General features: G+C 44.2%; 1 protein-coding gene across 2 annotated transcripts in view; it reads right to left on the bottom strand.

The window, feature by feature from the left end:
- The window catches only part of RASGRP3 (RAS guanyl releasing protein 3), a 39,027-nt gene that overhangs the window by 18,129 nt on the left and 1,345 nt on the right, over positions 1 to 19,553 (bottom strand). For both annotated transcript variants that reach the window (XM_016219004.2, XM_016219005.2), the window contains exons 2-10: positions 17,108 to 17,303; positions 16,009 to 16,111; positions 14,156 to 14,218; positions 13,499 to 13,630; positions 12,121 to 12,268; positions 10,552 to 10,725; positions 10,051 to 10,167; positions 7,831 to 8,106; positions 1,388 to 1,465 (exon numbers count right to left, since the gene is read on the bottom strand). In XM_016219004.2, the coding sequence (XP_016074490.2) occupies positions 1,388 to 1,465; positions 7,831 to 8,106; positions 10,051 to 10,167; positions 10,552 to 10,725; positions 12,121 to 12,268; positions 13,499 to 13,630; positions 14,156 to 14,218; positions 16,009 to 16,111; positions 17,108 to 17,177 (1,161 nt within the window). In that variant the 5' untranslated portion in view covers positions 17,178 to 17,303. The remainder of the gene's footprint in view (positions 1 to 1,387; positions 1,466 to 7,830; positions 8,107 to 10,050; positions 10,168 to 10,551; positions 10,726 to 12,120; positions 12,269 to 13,498; positions 13,631 to 14,155; positions 14,219 to 16,008; positions 16,112 to 17,107; positions 17,304 to 19,553) is intronic.

The following is a 19,553-nucleotide window of genomic DNA, read 5'->3' as shown; positions in this document are numbered from 1 at the left end:
CACAAATCAGGCAAGTGTGCTAAGCCGGTCGATCGGACCCTGTTCCCACAAGGGGTGGCGGGGAAACGATGGGCCGCGTCCGCGGCAGGAAAGGCACAGGCGTGGTAGACAGACGGGCTTGAGGCCAAGTCCCGGTTCTCCCGCTTGCTGGAGACCTCTGCTCGCCAGACTCAGTCTACTCGGCAGAGTTAATGGGAGAGCATGTCGGCGATGCCCTACCAGGCGTCCAGCAGCCAGCGGGCAGCAACGGAGGTGCCTGCTTACAGGCAAGGGAGGCGGCGGAGGCGGAGGCCGGGCCCCGCAGCGGGCCACGCCAGGCCTGCTTCCCCTCGAAGCCATGACCGAGGCCCCCCAAGGGCCCTGCCTTTCCCTGAGTCATGACAGCTCTGAAGAGTGTGGGTCCCCACTCCTCCCTCTGTCTCTGCCGTCTCCTCCCACGGGGCTGCGCTCTGCAGTGTCCCCAGGAGGTGAGCCTGGGGGGCCGGCAGGCGGGGAAGTGCTGGTGGAACCACCACACTCACTATTTTAAGGGCAGATGCCACCGGGTCAGCCGACTCCGGCTCAGGTTCACGCCCTGCCGGAGCCGGGGAGCGGCGCTCACAGTCATCCCGCCCCTTCCAGCCCCTCGGGGCAGGTCACTGTGGGCACTAACGGGTGGACAGACAGGGCCTGGAGCTGCTGGCCGTGGGCCGCAGAGCTCGGCTGGTAAGAAGCTAAGCACGAGGCGTTTCTAAAAACCGATCTCAGGATATGGGTATGAGAGGCAAACATAGACACTTTTTCCTTCAACATGCAAACTCACCCTCACTGTAAATTTCAAATTCACCCAGATATTTTTTTATTGGTGCAAAACACACCTAAGGTGTCGTCCACTCACTAAAACTGCTGCATTTTCCTGAATTTCATTATATATAATGTTTCTTTACTGAGTCAGCCATCAATTAAGGGAGGCACTATCCAATGTAATATTAAAATTCTGAGCTGAGTTGATCAGTAGTAGAGAAACTCGTGAATTATGACCAGAGTATTTAAAATTATTAAATCTAATTTTATGTTGAATGGGATTTTTTTTTAAAAGCCTAGAAGGGTCTAAATGATCTTCAATGTTAAGATGAGTTATGGTTCACTTTTTTTTATCCTATATGTAGGTGCGTTCTCAGGTCAACAATAACAGAGTAATTGCAAATAATGTTCTTCTTTATTAGCCCAGGTAAAGAAATAATTCTCGAACTGTCAGGGCTAAGATGTTTCATTGCTTAAAGGGGAGTAATATAGATGTTTAAACTCTTCAATCTTTAGATCATAAAGCACCACCACAACAGTCAATTACTGTAAATGAGAATCCATAGTACTGGGCACTGATTCTCAGAGAGGAAGCAATACCTACCGATTTAGAATTTCTAGGCTCCAGCACCAGTGACAGCTTATAAATATCATCTTCTGTGTGATAGAGGTCCAGTGAAAGCTACAAGAAATTAGAATGGACACAAAATTTATTTGTTTACTTGAATTGCTGAAATACTTTTCAAACTAAACATCTGAGTCAATGTCTAATCATGTGAGTGAATATGGAACAGTAAGAAGATGGCTGGCAGAGGTGGAAAATGATACCAAAAAGAGAAAATGTTAAGCCTCGTGTGGTCATCAGCATTGACAGGAACCACTGACTCAGTTCCTCAATAATGCTTATGGAGCAGCTTCTAAGTACTAATCACTGAGCTGGAGGTAAAGCATCCTTGGTGTTTAACAGCAGGCCACATGCATAAAATAAGACCTATAAATGTTATTTATAAATGCTGTCTTAGAGGTGTGATGAAAGAACTGTAGAAATTAAGGAGAAATTACTAGGTTTCTATTATTTTAGGGCATTTGTGCTAAGTTCTGGTGATATATTAAGGTATAAAATCATTCATGCCCTCAAGGGCCTGACAATTTATTGGAATAACTAGGACCTGGACACACACACAAAAGTATTCATATCAAGAAAGGCAACACACACTGAATGTGAAATAGGTTGTCCCACTCTAAGTGCTACACAAATTGCTCAGGGAGGCGGGGTATAAAGCATGGAATTGGGTGGGTCTGAGTTGAAATGCTGAGCCTGCTGCTGGTTAACTCTGTGACCTTGAGCCAGTTATTTCCTTCTGACACTCAGTTTCCACATCTGTAAAATGGGCATGATCATAAAAGTCCCTGCTGAATTGAGTGTTCATCAAGGTCAAATGGAATAATGCACATAAAATACTTCACACAGGACCTGGGACATGGTACAATCCAAGAAATGTAATTTAGTGTTGTTGATGTTAGTGCTAGTAATATAGCTGTTACTACTAATATGATTATTATGTGTGGGGGGAGCCACTGAAGACAGAAATGATCAGGAGTAATTCACACAGACACTTGTGAACTGGGGCCTAGTGGGAGGGCCTGGACAAAGAAAGAGGGAGAGAAAGGCCAGCGTAGGGAAGGATAACGAAATCAAGATTGGAGAGCATGGATAGAATCTAGAAAGCCTAAAATGCACGGTCCCATTCACCAAAAACAGAAGAGTCATGAGGCTTAAAATAAGCCTGGATAATTCTCGCCCATGCCCTTCAATGTTAAGACGCCCAGCTAATCACACCATTTCATCAGCAGGGAAGGGAACCAAATGCTGCCCTTTCTTTGACCAATGCATCATTTCAGATCATGAAAGTCCTGCTCACAAAGAATGCGCACTGTATCCAACCCCCTGAGGACCATCCCACGCCACGGGTGCCTTAAGGAACCAGCCACTATACAGAAGAGTGAAGCGGGACGCATGGAAGGGATTTTTTCCAAGAGGATATTAAACGGTTTATTGATTACACATGATAGTGGATGATACACAAGCTTCATTCTCATCTATGATTTTTATCTGATACCATAATTCAACTTCAGTATATTGCATCAGGTGTGCCAACAACCATTAATAACCAAATAGACTCCAGGGCTCTACTTGGGTGACCCTGAAAGGGGGATTTTGATAGCGATATTGGCATAACAATGTCTTATTTAGAAAAAGGGTCTTCGCCGACGTAATTGACTTGGGTGTCTTTCTTGTTAGGTAGAGTTATATAGTCAACAGTATTGCAATAACTATGTATGGTGCCAGCTGGGTACTGGAAATATGAGGGGGAACACTTTATAAGGGATATGCTTGTCTAACCACTCTGCTGTACACCTGAATCTAATACAAAATAATACTGCATGTCAACTGTAGTTGAAAAAAAATTTTTAAATAAATAAACTAAGTAAATTATTTTTTTTTTAAAAAAAGAGTGAATCCAGACTTTGATGAGCATGTCCCTGTCCTCTTGCCTCTGAGGACTGGTGCTGGCATCTGCTGGAGAGGAGCTCACAGCAGTACCAGACACCCAACCACAAATTCAAATAACTGACACTGAGTAGGGGAGATGCTCTCTCAGAGGACGCAGAGCATCCTTGGGTATTTTCATATGTCAAATGGACAGATAATTGTGCCTATGATGGAAACATCTTGATCTCCCAATGTTTGCTCTCCATTTCTTAGGTGTAAACCTGGGCAAGTCATTAACCTTCTTGAGTCTCAGTCTCCTGATCTATAAAATGGAATCACAAATAATAGCTCCCTCCCAGGACTGTTGTGAAGACTAAATGAGCTCATGTGTGTCCAGTGGGGATTGTTGAAAGGGCCACACAGATGGGGACTGCAGGGTTTGGTTTCCAGTCAGTGTAGCAGCCAAAGGCCACTGCTCTCATCAGTGGACACAAGCTGCCCTCTGGGATACCCCTGCCAACTTTCTGCTTCCCAGCCATGAGCATATTTGCTTTTTTGGATCTCCTCTGGGCCCTGCACAAAACGACCTGTTCAACTTCCTATACCATTTTTGTAACACAGGCAGCTTGTCAATGGATTTCAACAATATTTGCGCCTGACTGGGCGTGGCTCGGCGGTTGAGCGTGGACCCAGGATCCAGGCGATCGGGGTTCGATTCCGGGTCAGGGCACATGCCCGGGTTGTGGGCTGCAGCCAGTCAATGACTCTCATCATTGATGTTTCTATCTCTCCCTCTCCCTCTCCTATCCTCTCTCTGAAATCAATAAAGATATATTTTTTAAAAAAAGAAAAGAATATTTGCTTGTGTCGAACATATTTTAAGTCTGGTTGTTTCTGAAAAATGCTGAGTCACCATTTCAGGTTGCTGCATTTACACCCAAGCGAATCGGCAAAGACGGCTGCGGACTCAGTCTGGGCCTGAGGACCTGCGTGGCCTGGACTGGAGGACTGTAACAGAACACACCTGGTCGTCAAACTATCTCCACTCACCATTTTTGTAATTCTTCTTTCTTTTTCTTATGAGACTGTGAAAATGCAGGGGCTTTCCAGATATTTGCATATACTCAGAGTGGTAAAAGTAACTGATAGAGCTAAAAATATTATGGAAAGCATCAGACTATTTTGCACACCACAAAACAAGAAGCGTCAGTTTTAAGCTCCTGGTATGTCAGCTGGGATGACAATAAAAATGTCATCTCCAGATCTTCCCCAAGGAGAGGACAATCTAAATGCCAACAGTTCAGGGGTGTGGTTCTCCTTCCTTCATGTGCCCAGGGCCACTTGGGGGGCTAAAGTGACAGTGATGTAAATGGCATCCATAGTCCCTGCCCTCATGAATTCTGTTCTGTCATCAACTCCTCTATATATCCATTAAGGAGAGAGAGAGTTTATGTAATTTTTGTGGATGCAAAATAAAATAAATGCCAACAGTATTCCCACATTACAGAGTAAATGTTCATCAGAGAGAGAGCCACAGAGAGGCTGACCAAGCTGGGATTTAGAAGTTTGCCATTTGCAGCCTCTGGTCCTTTATCAATCTCAGCTGCTACATTTGTAAAAGAGGAAGGGGCAGGGCTGATGTCACACTCTCTGCCCTCCCCAGGCCTGCATCTCAGGGGGCTTGTGAGAATCCACCGAGAAAACGTATGTGGGAAGTGATATGAAAACTGTAATCAATTGCCCTGGCCGGTGTTGCTCAGTGGTTAGAGCGGCAGCCCACGCACCAAAGGGTCACGGGCTTGATTCCCGGTCAAGGGCATGTACCTGGGTTGCAGGTTCGATCCGATCCTGGACCCCAGTCAGGGCACGTGCGGGAGGCAACCAGTGGATGTGCCTCTCTTATATCGATGTTTCTCTCTCTCTGAAAAATTAATGGAAAAAAATATCCTCAGGCGAGGATTAAAAATAAAAGAAAGAAAACTGTAACCGGCTGTTACAGACAGGCCGTGCATCGCCGCGCAGCCTATTGCGCAGAGCAGGCGCTCGGCGGCTGCTGGTTAACGTAAGGCTTCGTGTTCCACCTCCCAGGGCTCTCGGTCACACGCGCTTCCTCGCTGGCGCCACGTTTAGAAGCAAACAGTCACTTCGGGCAGGAATTTCATCTTGAGTCTTGGGGGAAAATGAATCGCCCTTTAACTGAAGCGCTGACAGGCCGTCCCAGGCACCGGGCAGCCGCAGTCGGTCCTCGGGTGGGTCCCATGGGGGGGGGTGCTCCTTGAAATGCCAGGGGCCCTGGGGGCAGCTCAGGGAGTCGCCCATCGTCACTGTGGGAGGGCCAGGCAGAAAGGATGCCCGTCCCAGGGCCCCGGGGCCCCGCGTCCCCGGGCGGTGCCTTTCTCCGGGTTGCGAAGAGGCAGGAAGGGCCTTGGCTTTAAGCAGGAGCCGGCCTGATGCCCCTGCGAGGGGCGGTGCTGTCTGCGGAGTCTCTGGGCTGCAACCAGCCCACCCCGTTGACACCCGGGTCCCTGTTCTCAAGGCTCCACATTCCTTACACCTAGGATCCCAGAAGCTGGAAGAGACCTCACGAGTGAGCGCAAAATCCTTTCGCAAAAATCCCAGGTCAGGGCTCGCGGGCAAGGAGGCACAGCCAAGCGACTGCGGCGGCAGGCGCCCCGCAGGGCCTTGGTGCCACACCACACCGCAGCACCGCCACGCCGAGGACGGGGCACGCTGGCGTCTAGGTTTCCCTTCCGCGAGAGAGACAGAGGGTGAGTGGGCATTTTTTTCCTATTGTCTTTTCTTCCCAGCAAAAAAGGAATTATGTCTTAGCTTTTTTTTCTCTAGATTTTCGATTTGCATCCTAAAAGTTCTATTCCCAAATCCTTCAGTGTTTCTCTAAGACCCGTCACGATGTCGCCCAGAATCACTTCCCTGTGCCATCACGATCTTCTGCCTGATGAGACACCTCTGAGGTGACGTTCCCCGCGTCACCGAGGCAGCCCGGACACGGGCATGCGAAACCGAGGGCGGTCTGCAGGCGGCATCACCTGTGTCTGCGGGTGTGCAGTCTGTTTGAAGCTGCCACTCTGGGCACTTATTTGTGGAAACAGATTTACAAGGCAAATGATTAATAAACACAGGTGCCTGGATTATTGTGCGGTTTTTTGCCCCCCCCAATAGAGACTGTCTCTGTTTACTATTTGTCACACAAAGTCGACCCTAAGAGGTCTGTGTTTCTGTGTGTGGCTACTTCTGCTTTATACTAAGGGTGCAGCTGGCATCATTTTGTACATGCAGGGTTTCTCTTCTTTGGTAAACAATTACGTGCTCTAGGAACAGTCGGTGAGAAGGTCTAGGAGCCACACTCTATCCCAGTGCTGCAGTCCTAGGGACTTAGGCTCTCAGAGCTTCAGAAAGGCTGCTGGTTTTATTTCCCACGGCCATTAAAGGAAACTAGTGACTCAGTATTGCAGCCAAGTTTAGATGCCACAGTGTGAAAATCCTAAACAGGGAAGTTGCTCCTCTACTTGTTGGCAAGGTTGAGAGAATTCGGTTCTGCTTCATCCCCTTGACCAAGAGGCAGCCAATGGGAAACGTTTTCTTCTACACACCTGTTGTGTCTAAAGGTGCTAGGACCTGGACACCAGCTAAAGGTGTGTGTCACAAATGCCCAAAAGTATGAATGGTAGGCCAACTTCTGTCTGACCTCCATCATCCTAAGTACAGCATTTAATTCACCTACTGAGCTCCTAAATACGCCAGGTTTTGTGAGAGGTGCTGGGGACCTGTGATGTATAAGTCAGGTAAACAGAAAAATAAAGTCTAATGCCAAGGGATACCTCCTATAGTTAAGAAGGCGTAGAGTACAAGGGGAGCACATGCGATGGATGCTTTCCTGCTCTGGAGGGGAACAGAGAACGCTCCAGAAAGACAGAGGCTTTTGAATTGGGGCTAATCACAGGGGTGGGTAAGGAAGGGATTTTCTAACAAGACCAGGAGGCAGGAGGCAGCAGTTCGTGGTGGGAAGTATAAGAAATTCACTATCCCTCAAAGGCAGCTGTGACGCGGGACCACACGATGACCGAGGCTGGCCTGAGAGTCAGAACGTGAGTCCTGACGGGCCTCCAGCGTCAGGCTGGGAACCGCGTCTTGGGGTCTGGGGAGGCTGGCGGTGGGGGCAGATCTCAAAGGAGGTCCTTGCGTTGCTCGGGCCTCAACAACAGCCGTGCGGTGAGGATGGAGAGAAGCAGATGCGTTGAGGACATAGAGAAGGAGGTGACTTGTGACATGAGTGTGATGAAGGAGAGCGAGGGGCTGAAGGCAGCTCTGCAGGGCCAGAGCGTCTACGGGGGTGCTCTGAGGTCAGAGTCTTAAGTCATGTGGTTATGAGAACGGGGTCCCCTCCCCTCAGCCTTTGAGATTCCTCCCTGTCCAATGACCCTGAATTCACCGCCCCCTGCAGCCCAGGGAATCGCAGGCACAGCTCTCTCTGCATCCCCTGGGACACGAGGTGCGAAGAGTTATGAGCACGCGCGCCAGGGCCTTGCACTCACCGTGAGCAGGTTGATCAGGTCCATGTTGGGCTCTAAGTGGTGGGAGGCGTTCTGCAGGGCGACCAGCTCGCTCAGGGTGGCGGAGAGCTGGTGCATCTTCACGATGTTCACTTTGTTTCCCTCCGTCCAGTCCGGGAAGATGACATGGACTGCGATCAAGTCCTTCAAGTGCACGCCCAGGATGGGGATTTTGAAGCCGTCACAGTCGGCGAAAGCTTTGCGGTAATTGCAATAATTGCCGTTGGAGGAGACCAGCTCTGTCATTTCATTCCAGTTCTGGGAACAGATGGAAAGGAGAATTTCCAGACAGCCTTCCCATCTTCCCACCCCAGGCCTGCAGTGTGTGGCTAGGAAATTCCTCGGCTACAGAGAGCATTATCAATCTCACCAATGTTGATGCAAGGACACATTAAACAGGAAAATGTACTAGGCCTGGCTAGGAGCTGGACAGCCTGTCCCATCCTGCTATGACACGCAAGCAGCCCGCACCTCTGCTGACCTGCTAGGGAAGCTGGGATGTTAACTATCATGTCTGTATAAATATTTTGCAATTAATGAAAATGTTAGGGTCCACAAACACAAGCATGTATTGTATTATATTTAAGTATATAGTATATTAAAATTTTCTAGTTATTGTAAGAAAGTTGCATTTGAGATAAATTCCATGAAGGTTAGTCGGGGACAGTGTGGGAAGTGGCACATTGAGGTGTGAGACAGTTATGGTTTTGAACTCTGCCACTAACTAGAAGGGTGACCTTGAGCAAGTCACTTGACTTTTTTAGGGCCTCAGTTTCCTTTTCTATAAGAAAGAGGAGTTAAGATAAATATTTTTTAAAGACACATTGGTGGTTCCAAGCCTCTGAGCTTCTGTCAAATTCATAGTCTTCACAACATTTAAAATACGCGCTGCTCTTTACTTGAACTTCAGTACAAAGCTAAAGGGACATGAAACACATCATGAGCCCAGCACGCTTGGAAGGGGTGCAGTGTTTGAGGTCAGACAGCAGTGCTTCTGTGGTTTACATCCTCTTGTCTACACGAACAAGTTACTGTTGGTTGCCTAAGAGAAACCAGACCTTCCTAATAGGCCCTTATTTCGATCCGTTTGCTCTTTCCCAAAGCAGCCCGTGACTCAGGTGCAGCGGTTTCCATCCCTAGGTCCAAGGATTTGCCATCATCCTAATTCCTCCCCTCTGGTTTGTGATCGGTTCAGAAATAGAAAGTTAAGCCAATCATTATACATTGTATTCCTCTGGCGACTCTTACTGGTTCAGGAGTGGGCATGTGACTTGGGATGGTCCAATCTGTCCAAAAAGAAAGTCTTTAATTCCATGGGGTCAGGGCTGAAGAGAAAAGGTCTCTCTGCCTCCACCTTTCATGAACGAGAGAGCGTAATTTCCTGCAGACAGGCCCATCAGAAGGGAAGCCAGCCCACTCACACAACAAAGCGAAACAAAGCGAGAACCGATGCCCAGAGGAAGGCGGAGCGACGGAGCCGGAGCTCTGATCAGACCGCGCCTGAAGCCAGCCCTGCCTCTGGGCTTCCAGGTGTGTGAGATGACCCAATTCCCTACTGTTTAAGCAGTAAGAGTTTTTAAAAATGTACAGCTGCAAGTGTTCAAAGTAGACTCTTACAAGGAAATCTCTTCATAAGAATGAAATGTTTCGCTTTGTTCAGTAAGGAAAACTATTATTAGAGCTTTCTGGAAATAAATATGGCAGAAAGCTTGATTTTGGAAATAATCATTTAAAAAAATATATACTTTTATTCCTGACAAATCAGCAATAAATTGGAGGCGTTTCTATACAAGGTCTATGTCTCCCCTTCCCTTGTAGCTTCTGTGGAGTTGAACACAGTGCCATGTACCGAGCAGGTGTTCAATGACTTCATTTTAGGAGGGGGGGGAGGAGTGATTTCTGTCTTACTCGCCTTGTCCCCCTGTGTGTATCACAGTGCCTGTCACACAGGAAGCACCCCATGCATACTTGTTGAATATTTACAGCTACAGCATGTGATGGTATTCAAAGTACTCTTACTCAGACACTTGCCACCCCCGTTTTCCAGGTGCCAAGTCTATTCCCTTCTTATTTTAACCCCCATGTGACCTACCATTGTCTAAGAGGAAAGCTTCCCCTCCAAGTGGCACCTGCCAAGACTATCCTACCCCTAAACAGTTCACAAGTGAGTTCTGACTTGGGATTAGGGTCCAATCACTGTACCTTGGTAACTTCTGAAGAAAGGTGAGAATGGGTCTCTTTGAGGCGTGAGATGGAACTGTGACTAAGGCCTCCCACCACCGCCATCAGGGTGTTAAAATTTTTGAGCTGAAGGAGTTTCTGCAATTAAAAATGTTAACATCAATACTCTAACAATTTTTCGGTTATTCTGAGCTTTCTGAATTACAGGTGAATGCATGCACAATTTAATAACAAGGACCGAGGGAAAATAATATCAATTTAAAATGAAGGGCAAGTAAAATTCACTAGAAAAATATATCAATCATTTCACAGAAAAATAGCTACATTAAGTGCTTGTAGGTATGGGCAATTCAAAGCAATCTTCTTGCTTGAGGGAAGTATGATTTGTTCATTAGACATTTATGAGTAGTTTAATTGTCCTTTATATTGTGAACCCCAAATTTCCCCAATGACTTTTCTCAATAGAGCGTATGACATCTAGAATACTTTAAGAACTCCAGTCTCATGACCAGATATACATACCTTGGCAACATTGATAAACTTTGTGATGACCTCTGCCCTTTGCTGGGGGGTTGGTTTGCTAAGAACCATCAACTGGACCCACTTAGAGATTCCATTAAATAAAGCAATAGATCTCTCCAAGGTTGGGTTGTTCTCCAGGCAGCCATGGATGACATAGCTTTGGTAATCGGTGAACTAGTAAAAGAGACTCTGAATTATAATGAAGTCTTTGCAAAATCAGAAATTAGAATGTTTCGTGAAAGAGGTGAGATATTGTTTTATAACAGCGTAACGATTTCTTTCATTCACATTTTAATGGCATCTCCTAAGTTCGAACACGCATGTACGTTTAGCATGTCCTTTTGCTGCATTTCACTCCCCAACATAGACATATACTCATTACACATGACAGTGTTGGTGGGGCAAGGAAACGGTAAGACTCCAAGTCACATTCCAGTGAATCCTAAATTGCTGGGTCATAATTTTCACCTGCGACATTTGCTAAAATAGTGGTTTCTGGGATCACCCCAAACCTGAAGGATCAGTATCTCCAGAGGAAGAGCCTAAGAACATCCATTTCCCACCCACTGCTGGGGATTCCAATGGTCAGGCAAGTCTGAGATACAATAGCGTACATTAAAAAAGAGGAAATGCATATAAATATAATGATTTCAAAGTCTATCAAGATTTTTTAAAGAAAAAAAAAAATAGTAATTGAAGACAGCTCTTTAGTAAAGCAGACACATTTTCAGGAAGTCGGTATGGATGTCATCAAATGCGTATGAGCCTGCTGTCACAGAAACACAGCAGGGGTTTCCTCTTAGAGCCTGCCAGCGGGGAGTCAGCAAGGGCCTCTCCAAGTAGGATCGCTCAGTGAAAAGAACCAGCCTTTCAGAAATCCATGTTTCTAACCTCATGTTCTTCTGAGCGAGGGATAATGCAATTCATTGCCTGGCATCTTGCAAGAGGGGAGACCGCCCCAGAGCTTGGTGAGAAGAAGACAAAGGCTGCTTGTGGACTGTTGTGGAAATGTTATCATAACGAGTGGGTGGTGGGTAGGTAGCTAGTAAGAGACCACAGGAGGGAGTCTTCCTACTCTCAAGATCGAGTAGGAAGAAGGGTTTAATTCAGGATCTCCACCCTGGGAAACAAGCACTTGGATGGTGAGACTCTCCTCAAAGCCTATGGTTCCTATTTTCAACCTGCACCCATTTATACAAATCACAACCTCAATAAATATCTCTTTCCCCGAACAAAGGGCCCAGCAAAACACGTTCGCTTGGAGAAGTCAACAGACCTAAATAACCCTTGAATGGTTGAGTCTCCACTGCGTAATCAGAAAGTCATGCTTTAATCCTATGAAAGGGGACATTGAACGTACAGCGACAGAAATATAGCTCCTTAGCTATAAAATAAAGACAGGCTAATATTTATTTTTGGTGGAAAGGGATTGTTCCTGTGAATTAAGGGCACTTTTCCAAGAGAGCACAGCGACAGAGCTGCCAACGCTTCAGAGTATGAAAGCGCGGCTCTTAAGAAAGTTGGCATAGAGGTTGTTGTCCTTGGAAGAATAAATGTCAAGTTCCTTACCGAGATCCTTCGGAACGATTTATGCTCCAGAAAAGTGAGATGCTCGGCCAACTCAATGGGCTCCAGATGGTCAAACAGCAGACAGGCTTTTCCCTTCTTTGACACTTTCTTCCTCTGTGTGACTCTTCTCATCCAATCATAGGAAGGTCTATAAAAGTAGAGTGGGTCTGGTCAGTGTGCCGAAAGCCTGTTTCACTCAATGGAAGCTATTAACCTAACGACTCTGTAACTCTTGGTCTGCTTCCAGGGTCTTGTGCAAAATACACGTCCCGTCCCGTGTATTTGAAGAGAAAACCACCAACCCATCGCCAACAGAACATAAACTTCGAGTTGTTTTCCCAGACAGGATGGATTTACACTGATCCATCCAGAATCTCTTACTTGGTCTTTCTTGTGGCCAGTAAGGTTTGGATCATAAGGGAGAGGTCAGGGCTAGGTATATATAAATTTGGGAGTTTATCAATACATAGATAGTGATTTAAGGCACGTGGCAACTACTACGAACTGGTTCTCACCCTTCAGCAAGATGATATGGATAATCTAAAAAGTCTGTTATAAAGACAGAGGTCTGGACCTCAGTGCCAGAGATTCTGATTTACTGGGAGTGAACCTGAATAATCTCTATTTTTTTAACAAAATCCCTAATGATTCCTGGATCACTCACTGTTGATCGCTCTTGAAGAAGTAGTCCAGGAAAACAGGCTAGAGTAAAAATGTCTAGGACACAGGAGTGTGTGCTTGCAAGATGGAAACCCATGGTTAGGGTCATAAAATAGTTTTCTCTGTGAAGGTTAACTAGCTGATTTAAAACGCTAGCCTAATGAGCACCACATTCCTAGTAACTGAGCTGACTAGTTCTTGGCACAACTGTGGTCAACATCTGTACAGCCTCAGAAGCATCATGGTACTCCAACTGGAATGAGCGTATGAATCACCGGGAGACCTTATCAAAGTAGTTTCCGATTCAGCAGGTTTAGGGTGGGCCCGAGAGCTGGCATTTCTACTGAGCTCCCGAATGATGCCAACGCTGCCTACCCATACACCACACTGTGCGTGGCAACGGCACACTCCTATGCCGTTAACTAGATTTCTAGTAAATACTGAGCATCTATTGTGTGCCAAATGCTTTCCCATGCTCTCTTATGTATTCACTGGGTGCTCATGATAACCCTATGGGAAAGGTACTATTCCCATTTTACAAAGAAAGAAATCATAGCTGGGAGAGAGGAACCACGTGCAGTGGTGCTCCCTGCAGCCAGGCCTTTCAAAGCACACCTTGGTTCCGAAATGGCATGGTTTGAGGTCTAGTGGGGTCATCACTGGCCCCTCCCCCAAAACAGAGGGCTCATCGTGTTTGAAAAGCTTGCGCAGCTCTTACATGCTGGATATGTCGATGAGGCTGACGTGTTTTTCGTATCCTAGTTGACTAGCTACTTCTCTGAATTCTTCAGTCATATGGATCAAACCAAGGTCCAAATTAAACTCTGCAGGAAATTTCAGAATCCAGTACCTGAAAGGCATCAAATATTTTTGACAACCAGAAGATCTCAAGCTGGACCCCTGAGTAAACTGTAGTATCATTTTATAGATTACACTTAACAGACTCCAGGACCATGCCCCCAGTTAGCAATTTCCTATCCCCCACCCATCACATCTAGTCTCACTCCTTCCCTTCAGTCAAGGACCCAAGGACATGCCCACGCTAAGCCTTTCTTTCCAACTCTCTCCAGAAGGAAATCCTTCTCTCAACTCATGGCAAGTAGATAGAATGTGTATGGTGAGGGAGTAGAAAAAAGAATTTACTCTAAGAGCTGGTTTCATTCCCTAATCACATTTATCACTACTTCAGCTCTAGTCCTAAAGAAAGATAAATTCTACCCCTAAGAACAGAGGAGGGCCCATGTTAACAAAATCAATACAACAAAATCTGAGTCGGTTTTATTGTCAAACTAGATCTGCTGCTTGAGGAAAAGGAAAGTGTCAGCCATTCCAGGAGCAGAAACTACAAGACAATTCCATTTGTAAGCATATTTACCTCATGAAGTAGCAGATCTTCAGTCGAAATTCATCGCAGCTTTCTCCACTGGCATTTCGATACGTACACTAGTTAAAGAAAAACCCCTCGCAATTTGTTGCCTTTGGACACACCTGCAGCTCTCTGATCAATGTAGATGGATTCCTGGTAAGACAGCCAGACTGGGAACATTTGGCTCATGTGGGCATTAAAGTGAAGAAGTGGGTTCTAATGATGTCAGCACTGAATAATCTATTGCTCTGGGATGCCCTTCTTTTGGTCTAGAAGAGAAGCCTCTTACGAAATTCATTTTACCTTCCTGAGCACGTACCAAGTGACGACTGTCAACTGTAATTACAAATATACCACCAACTAGAGAGTGTTTAAAACTGGCAGTACATAGAAGCACCATTTTACCCAAAACAATTTTGTATTTAGGATTAATGCCTTATATATGTAATATATATAATTTCTTCACTAAAGAAATTATTCTTTAGTGTTTGAAAATGTCACTTGCAGGGTGTGTTGCAATTTATTCTTAAGTCTATTTATTCACATTCTTCTGAACAAATATTTTCTGAGCTTCTGCTATAGGCCAGGTACTGTGAGTATACAGTAGTGAGTGATCTAAAGGGGGGAAAATCTAAAGAAATGTCAATTCAAAGGCAGTTTCAACTGTTATACATCTGTACTTTCAGATATTAGACTTTACTGACTGAATATCCATTTTAATTTGTGTTTCATATTATCAGCGGGCATACTAATGACAAGAATGCTGTTTGGGGCACATTCTTTGGACAGTGTTTGGATCCTGAGGAGAGATGAGACCAGATTTAGTCAATTCCATCCATCCTTCCCTGTGAGCTACCTTCAATAGTGGGACCCGTGGAACCCCTGGGCCACTGGGCATCAGGATCCAGCTCACTTCCAGGAACCTCCATTCATGGTGAATGTCCCCTTATCCTCCCTGTCACCCTCATCTCCCTGGAGGTTGTGGGATGGTGGAGAGAAGAAGTGGAAAGTGGAGGAATCTTAAAGTGAGCAGGGGGAAGCCCCACTTGGCCCTAATGACACTCCATGGACCCTTGCCCTCAGGCTCCCCTGACCTGTAGGGCTTCTCATTCATCTGCAGAGCCCCTTGTGCTTTAAGCAGGCAGAGACTGTAGGAGCCAATATTAGTGATTATATAATACCCATTAGATATTTGGGAATGGAATCTTCTTATAAATGTGAGACTATTTTGCCATTTTCAGTCACTTGGCTTTCAACTACCTTTTAGGACTGCATTATGTACAACAGCTGATGAACTGATAAAAGCCCTCATAGAATGGATATTTTTCTCTTATGTCAGAAGGATATCTAGAATGAACATCAATCAACAAATTACAATAAACCTGCTGGAATGTCCTTTGTGTCTTGCCAGTAAGGAAAGGTATAAAAACTTAGGTGGTGTCTGTGCCTAAGCCAGATCATATTACTTTGGCTAGCATTTCTAAATGTCTAAATCATATCCTCTAGGTCTACCATTTTGCCATTCTAAAAGGAATGAGTTAGGTCCTGAATCAGTGGTAAATATTCTTTCATTGCACTAACAGCAGAAATGTTAAAGGCGGGTTAGAGACATTCAGTCTACAGCTCCTGTTTCATTTTAAATCTAGCGATTATTTTCAAGTAGAGCCAAAACATCCAGATGGATAGTCAACTGTTTGGTCCATCACCCAGATGTTTTGTCTAGACATCTAAATATATTCACAAAACAGCTGGATAACTGACTGAAGATTATTTATTCATCTTAATTTACTGGCTTTGGTTAGGCATTCTATCTACATAAATACATAATTTGATTTATGATTATACAGTAGTTGAAAAGATATATGCAGAGAAGTTTTTCTGCCAATTCAGTGGAAGATAAATACCATCGGTGCATCAGTAGAACTATTCTTGGCAAATAACTATTATCCAGCTCTCCATTGTCATCTGTTAAAAAATAAAATAAAATGAGGAGTGAGGAGGTAACAGTACTACTCTTCTCTGTTTTTAGTATCAGTAGAGAGACATTAACGTTAAAAATTTCTCATAGGCTCAATTATCATTTTCCTCCTACTTCTACTGGTATTTTCTTGCAAGTTAAGTGGGTAGGTTTCACCTTTCCTCTGGTTTAGGGTTGCCAGAATTTAGAAAATAAAAATCCAGGACCCTTAGTTAAATTTTAATTAAGGTAAAACACAAATCATTTTCTAGTATAGGTGTGTCCCATGCATTATTTAGGACATACTTATACTAAATGTAGTTTATCTGAAATTCAAATTTAACTGATGATCCTATATTTTATCTGGCAACCCTACTCTGGTTTAACTTTTCCTTTAAAATCAATTCAACAAAAAACTCTTGTGTGACTCTATTGTGCAAGGAATAATCCAAAATGCTGAGGTAGATCATAAACAACATAAGAACTTAGCTGTAAAGTCTATAACCTAGTAGAAGATAAAAGACATATACACAAATATAGAAAATGCAGCAGACTGTGCTACCCACACTTGTCTAAGTCAAAGACCAAGAAATGATCACAGCAGCATATACCATGTGCCATGAGAAAGTTTCAAAGGACTGTGGGGGGTGGAGGGAACGTTCCTGACAGGGAGACTAGGAATGGTATTATGAACATTGGAGATGAACCTGAGATGAACCCTGAAGCAGAATTTCAGTGAAAGGGGTGTGATAAAGGCATGCAGGTAGAAAGATGCAGGGAATGTTCCAGAAACATGAAGTGGACAGTATGGCTAGTGTATGAGTTGTGGGTAGTAAAGCGAAGGAAATGCAGAGAGCAGTGATACTGGGGAGACAGATTGGGGTCGATCAAAAAGGCCCCAAGCACCAAGATATGAAGATTGAATTCTGTTCTACAGCAACACTTGCCTCTCAATAGGAGAAAGTGATGGTATCAAGATACACATAGAGGGGAAAGGCTCATACCAAACATCTCAATGCAAGTGCTCAGCAGCTCATCCAATGTTGCAGCTTTCCCAAGTCCACTGGACCCCATGGTTATTCAGCCGTTGTCAAAAAACTAGACACATTTTTAGCATCAAACAGACCATCTCCATAATCAAGCAAGTTGGTGATATTTGTGCCTAGCGGTGGTCTCTGTCCTTAGTTATGCTTCAAAACTCTAAAGAAACGAAAAGAAAGTCATCAGGCTAGAGCTCAGACTCCATTAAAGCATCACTTTGCTACCCAAAACGATAATGGCTTTTCTACAGGGAAAGGATTAACCACAATGGTAGCAAAAAGCTTGCTAAGCTAACCCTTATCACACGTGGTGCTCTGAGTCCACAGACATGTTCTCTATTAAATACCATCCCATTTTGCTCAAACTTTTTTGGAAACATTTTCTTCATGTTCTTAAGTGATAAAACATCCAAAAATATTATAAACATTATTTGGTTTAATATTATGAGTATAGAGAGGAAGATAAACTTCAAAGTGCAAATACAGTTATGAGCTTTATCCTCAGTGATCATATAAATGTTCAACAACTGGCAAAAAAATCTTATTTGCCTAAGTTCTCCAATAGTAACACTATTATATTTTTCTATTTGTAATTTAAAAAACATTGCAATTACAGTTGACATACAATTTTATTTTAGTTTCAGGTGTACAACATAGTGATTAGACATTTATATTCCTTATGAAGTGATTGCCCCGATAAGGCTAGTACCCATCTAACGCCACACATAATTATTACAATAGTATTGACTATATTCCCTTTGCTGTACTTTACATCCCTGTGATTGTTTTTATAACTGGGAATTTTTACAACTTAATTCCTTCCCCTTTTTCACCCATTCCCCCAACCTCCCTCCCATCTGGCAACCATCAGAAATGCTCTCTGTATCTCTATGAGTTTGGTTCTGGTTTGTTTGCTCAGTTATTTTGTTTTTTAGATTCCACATATAAGTGAAATCATATGGTATTTGTCTTTCTCTGTCTGATTTATTTCACTTAGCATAATACCTTCTAGGTCCATCCATGTTGTCACAAAGGGCAAAATTTTATTCTTTGTTATAGCTGAGCAATATCCCATCAACACTATTATTAGTAGTAGTAAAAATAGGAACAATCTATTAAATACCCACATTATATACCAGGCACTATACCAAATTCTTTACATATATTATCCAACTTGAACTTCATCATATTACTGTGAGGTAGTAATTATTATTCTCAGTTTACAGATGAGGTCATGGGATTCACAGAGATTCAGCAACGTGTCCAAAACCACACAATTATTATTAAGGCCTAGAATCAGGAGTCTATTATAAAATCAAGCTTTTGGGTTCCCTTTTCCCCTTTTATTATTTGCCCCAATGTAATTACCATAAACTGTCATAATTGTGCCCCCTAATATGATGTGAAAATATCACTCTTCCACGCGATCACAGAAAGAGGGTATAAAGCAGATTATCTGTCACAGAGATAAGAAAAATGTGGCGATGACAGCTGTCTCATTTTACCGCACTGTCATGGGGAAAATGGGATTGGAAACAACCTCTCAGAGTCGCTTATACTGAAAGAATCCCTGTTGGGGGCACACCATCACTTTTCTTTACAGAGTGAGGTTTTTTTTTGTTGTTTTTTAAAAAAAATATATCTTTATTGATTTCAGAGAGAGGAAAGGAGAGGGAGAGAGAGAGATAGAAACATCAATGATGAGTCACTGATCGAGCCCGCAACCCGGGCATGTGCCCTGACCGGGAATCGAACCCCGATCGCCTGGATCCTAGGTCGACGCTCAACCGCTGAGCCACGCCCGGCCGGGCCAGAGTGAGTTCTTGATGCCAGGTCCACATAGGGCTTGGAAAAGTCCAGATGTCATCATGATGTAAGACAGTTACCCACTTTGGACAGTTAGTAGGCAATTGTGGCCATTGGGGAGTCATCTTATGAACTGTTTGAAATCAATGTCTATTTTACTCTCGAAATTTATTTGTTCAACTGGTGATCACTGAGTGCTTATGTAGAAGGCCCTGGGCTAGGCACTGAGGCCGGTGACAGGAACAAATCATTGTTCCACCCCTGCCCTTACAGTCAGTTTCAGTAGCAAACACGTGAATGGATGGGGGAAAAACTAACGTCCGTATGCACGGTTGTATTAACTCAGTGGGACACTTGAGTGAGTCTGTTTACCAGGCATGTAACTCTGGAGGAAATGTCTTTACTGTGTATTATTTTTGTGTAAGAACCATGTTCTTGTGGGGAAGGTAACACTCTTAAAGCATAAAAAGAAGGGCTCTTTCACACGTGTAAAATAAAGAACAGAAACACTAAGTCATATTCTCCCACTCCTGCTGCTCAAATGCTTTGCAAAAGGGGAATATTAAAGCTGTCTGAAGCCCACCCTCTTAACATTTCTTAACCA

Source organism: Miniopterus natalensis, chromosome 13 (genome assembly GCF_054644295.1).
Source record: "Miniopterus natalensis isolate mMinNat1 chromosome 13, mMinNat1.hap1, whole genome shotgun sequence".
NCBI classification, from domain to species: domain Eukaryota; kingdom Metazoa; phylum Chordata; class Mammalia; order Chiroptera; family Miniopteridae; genus Miniopterus; species Miniopterus natalensis.
The sequence above is the reverse complement of the archived record's forward strand: the minus strand, read 5'-3'. Positions and strand labels throughout refer to the sequence as shown.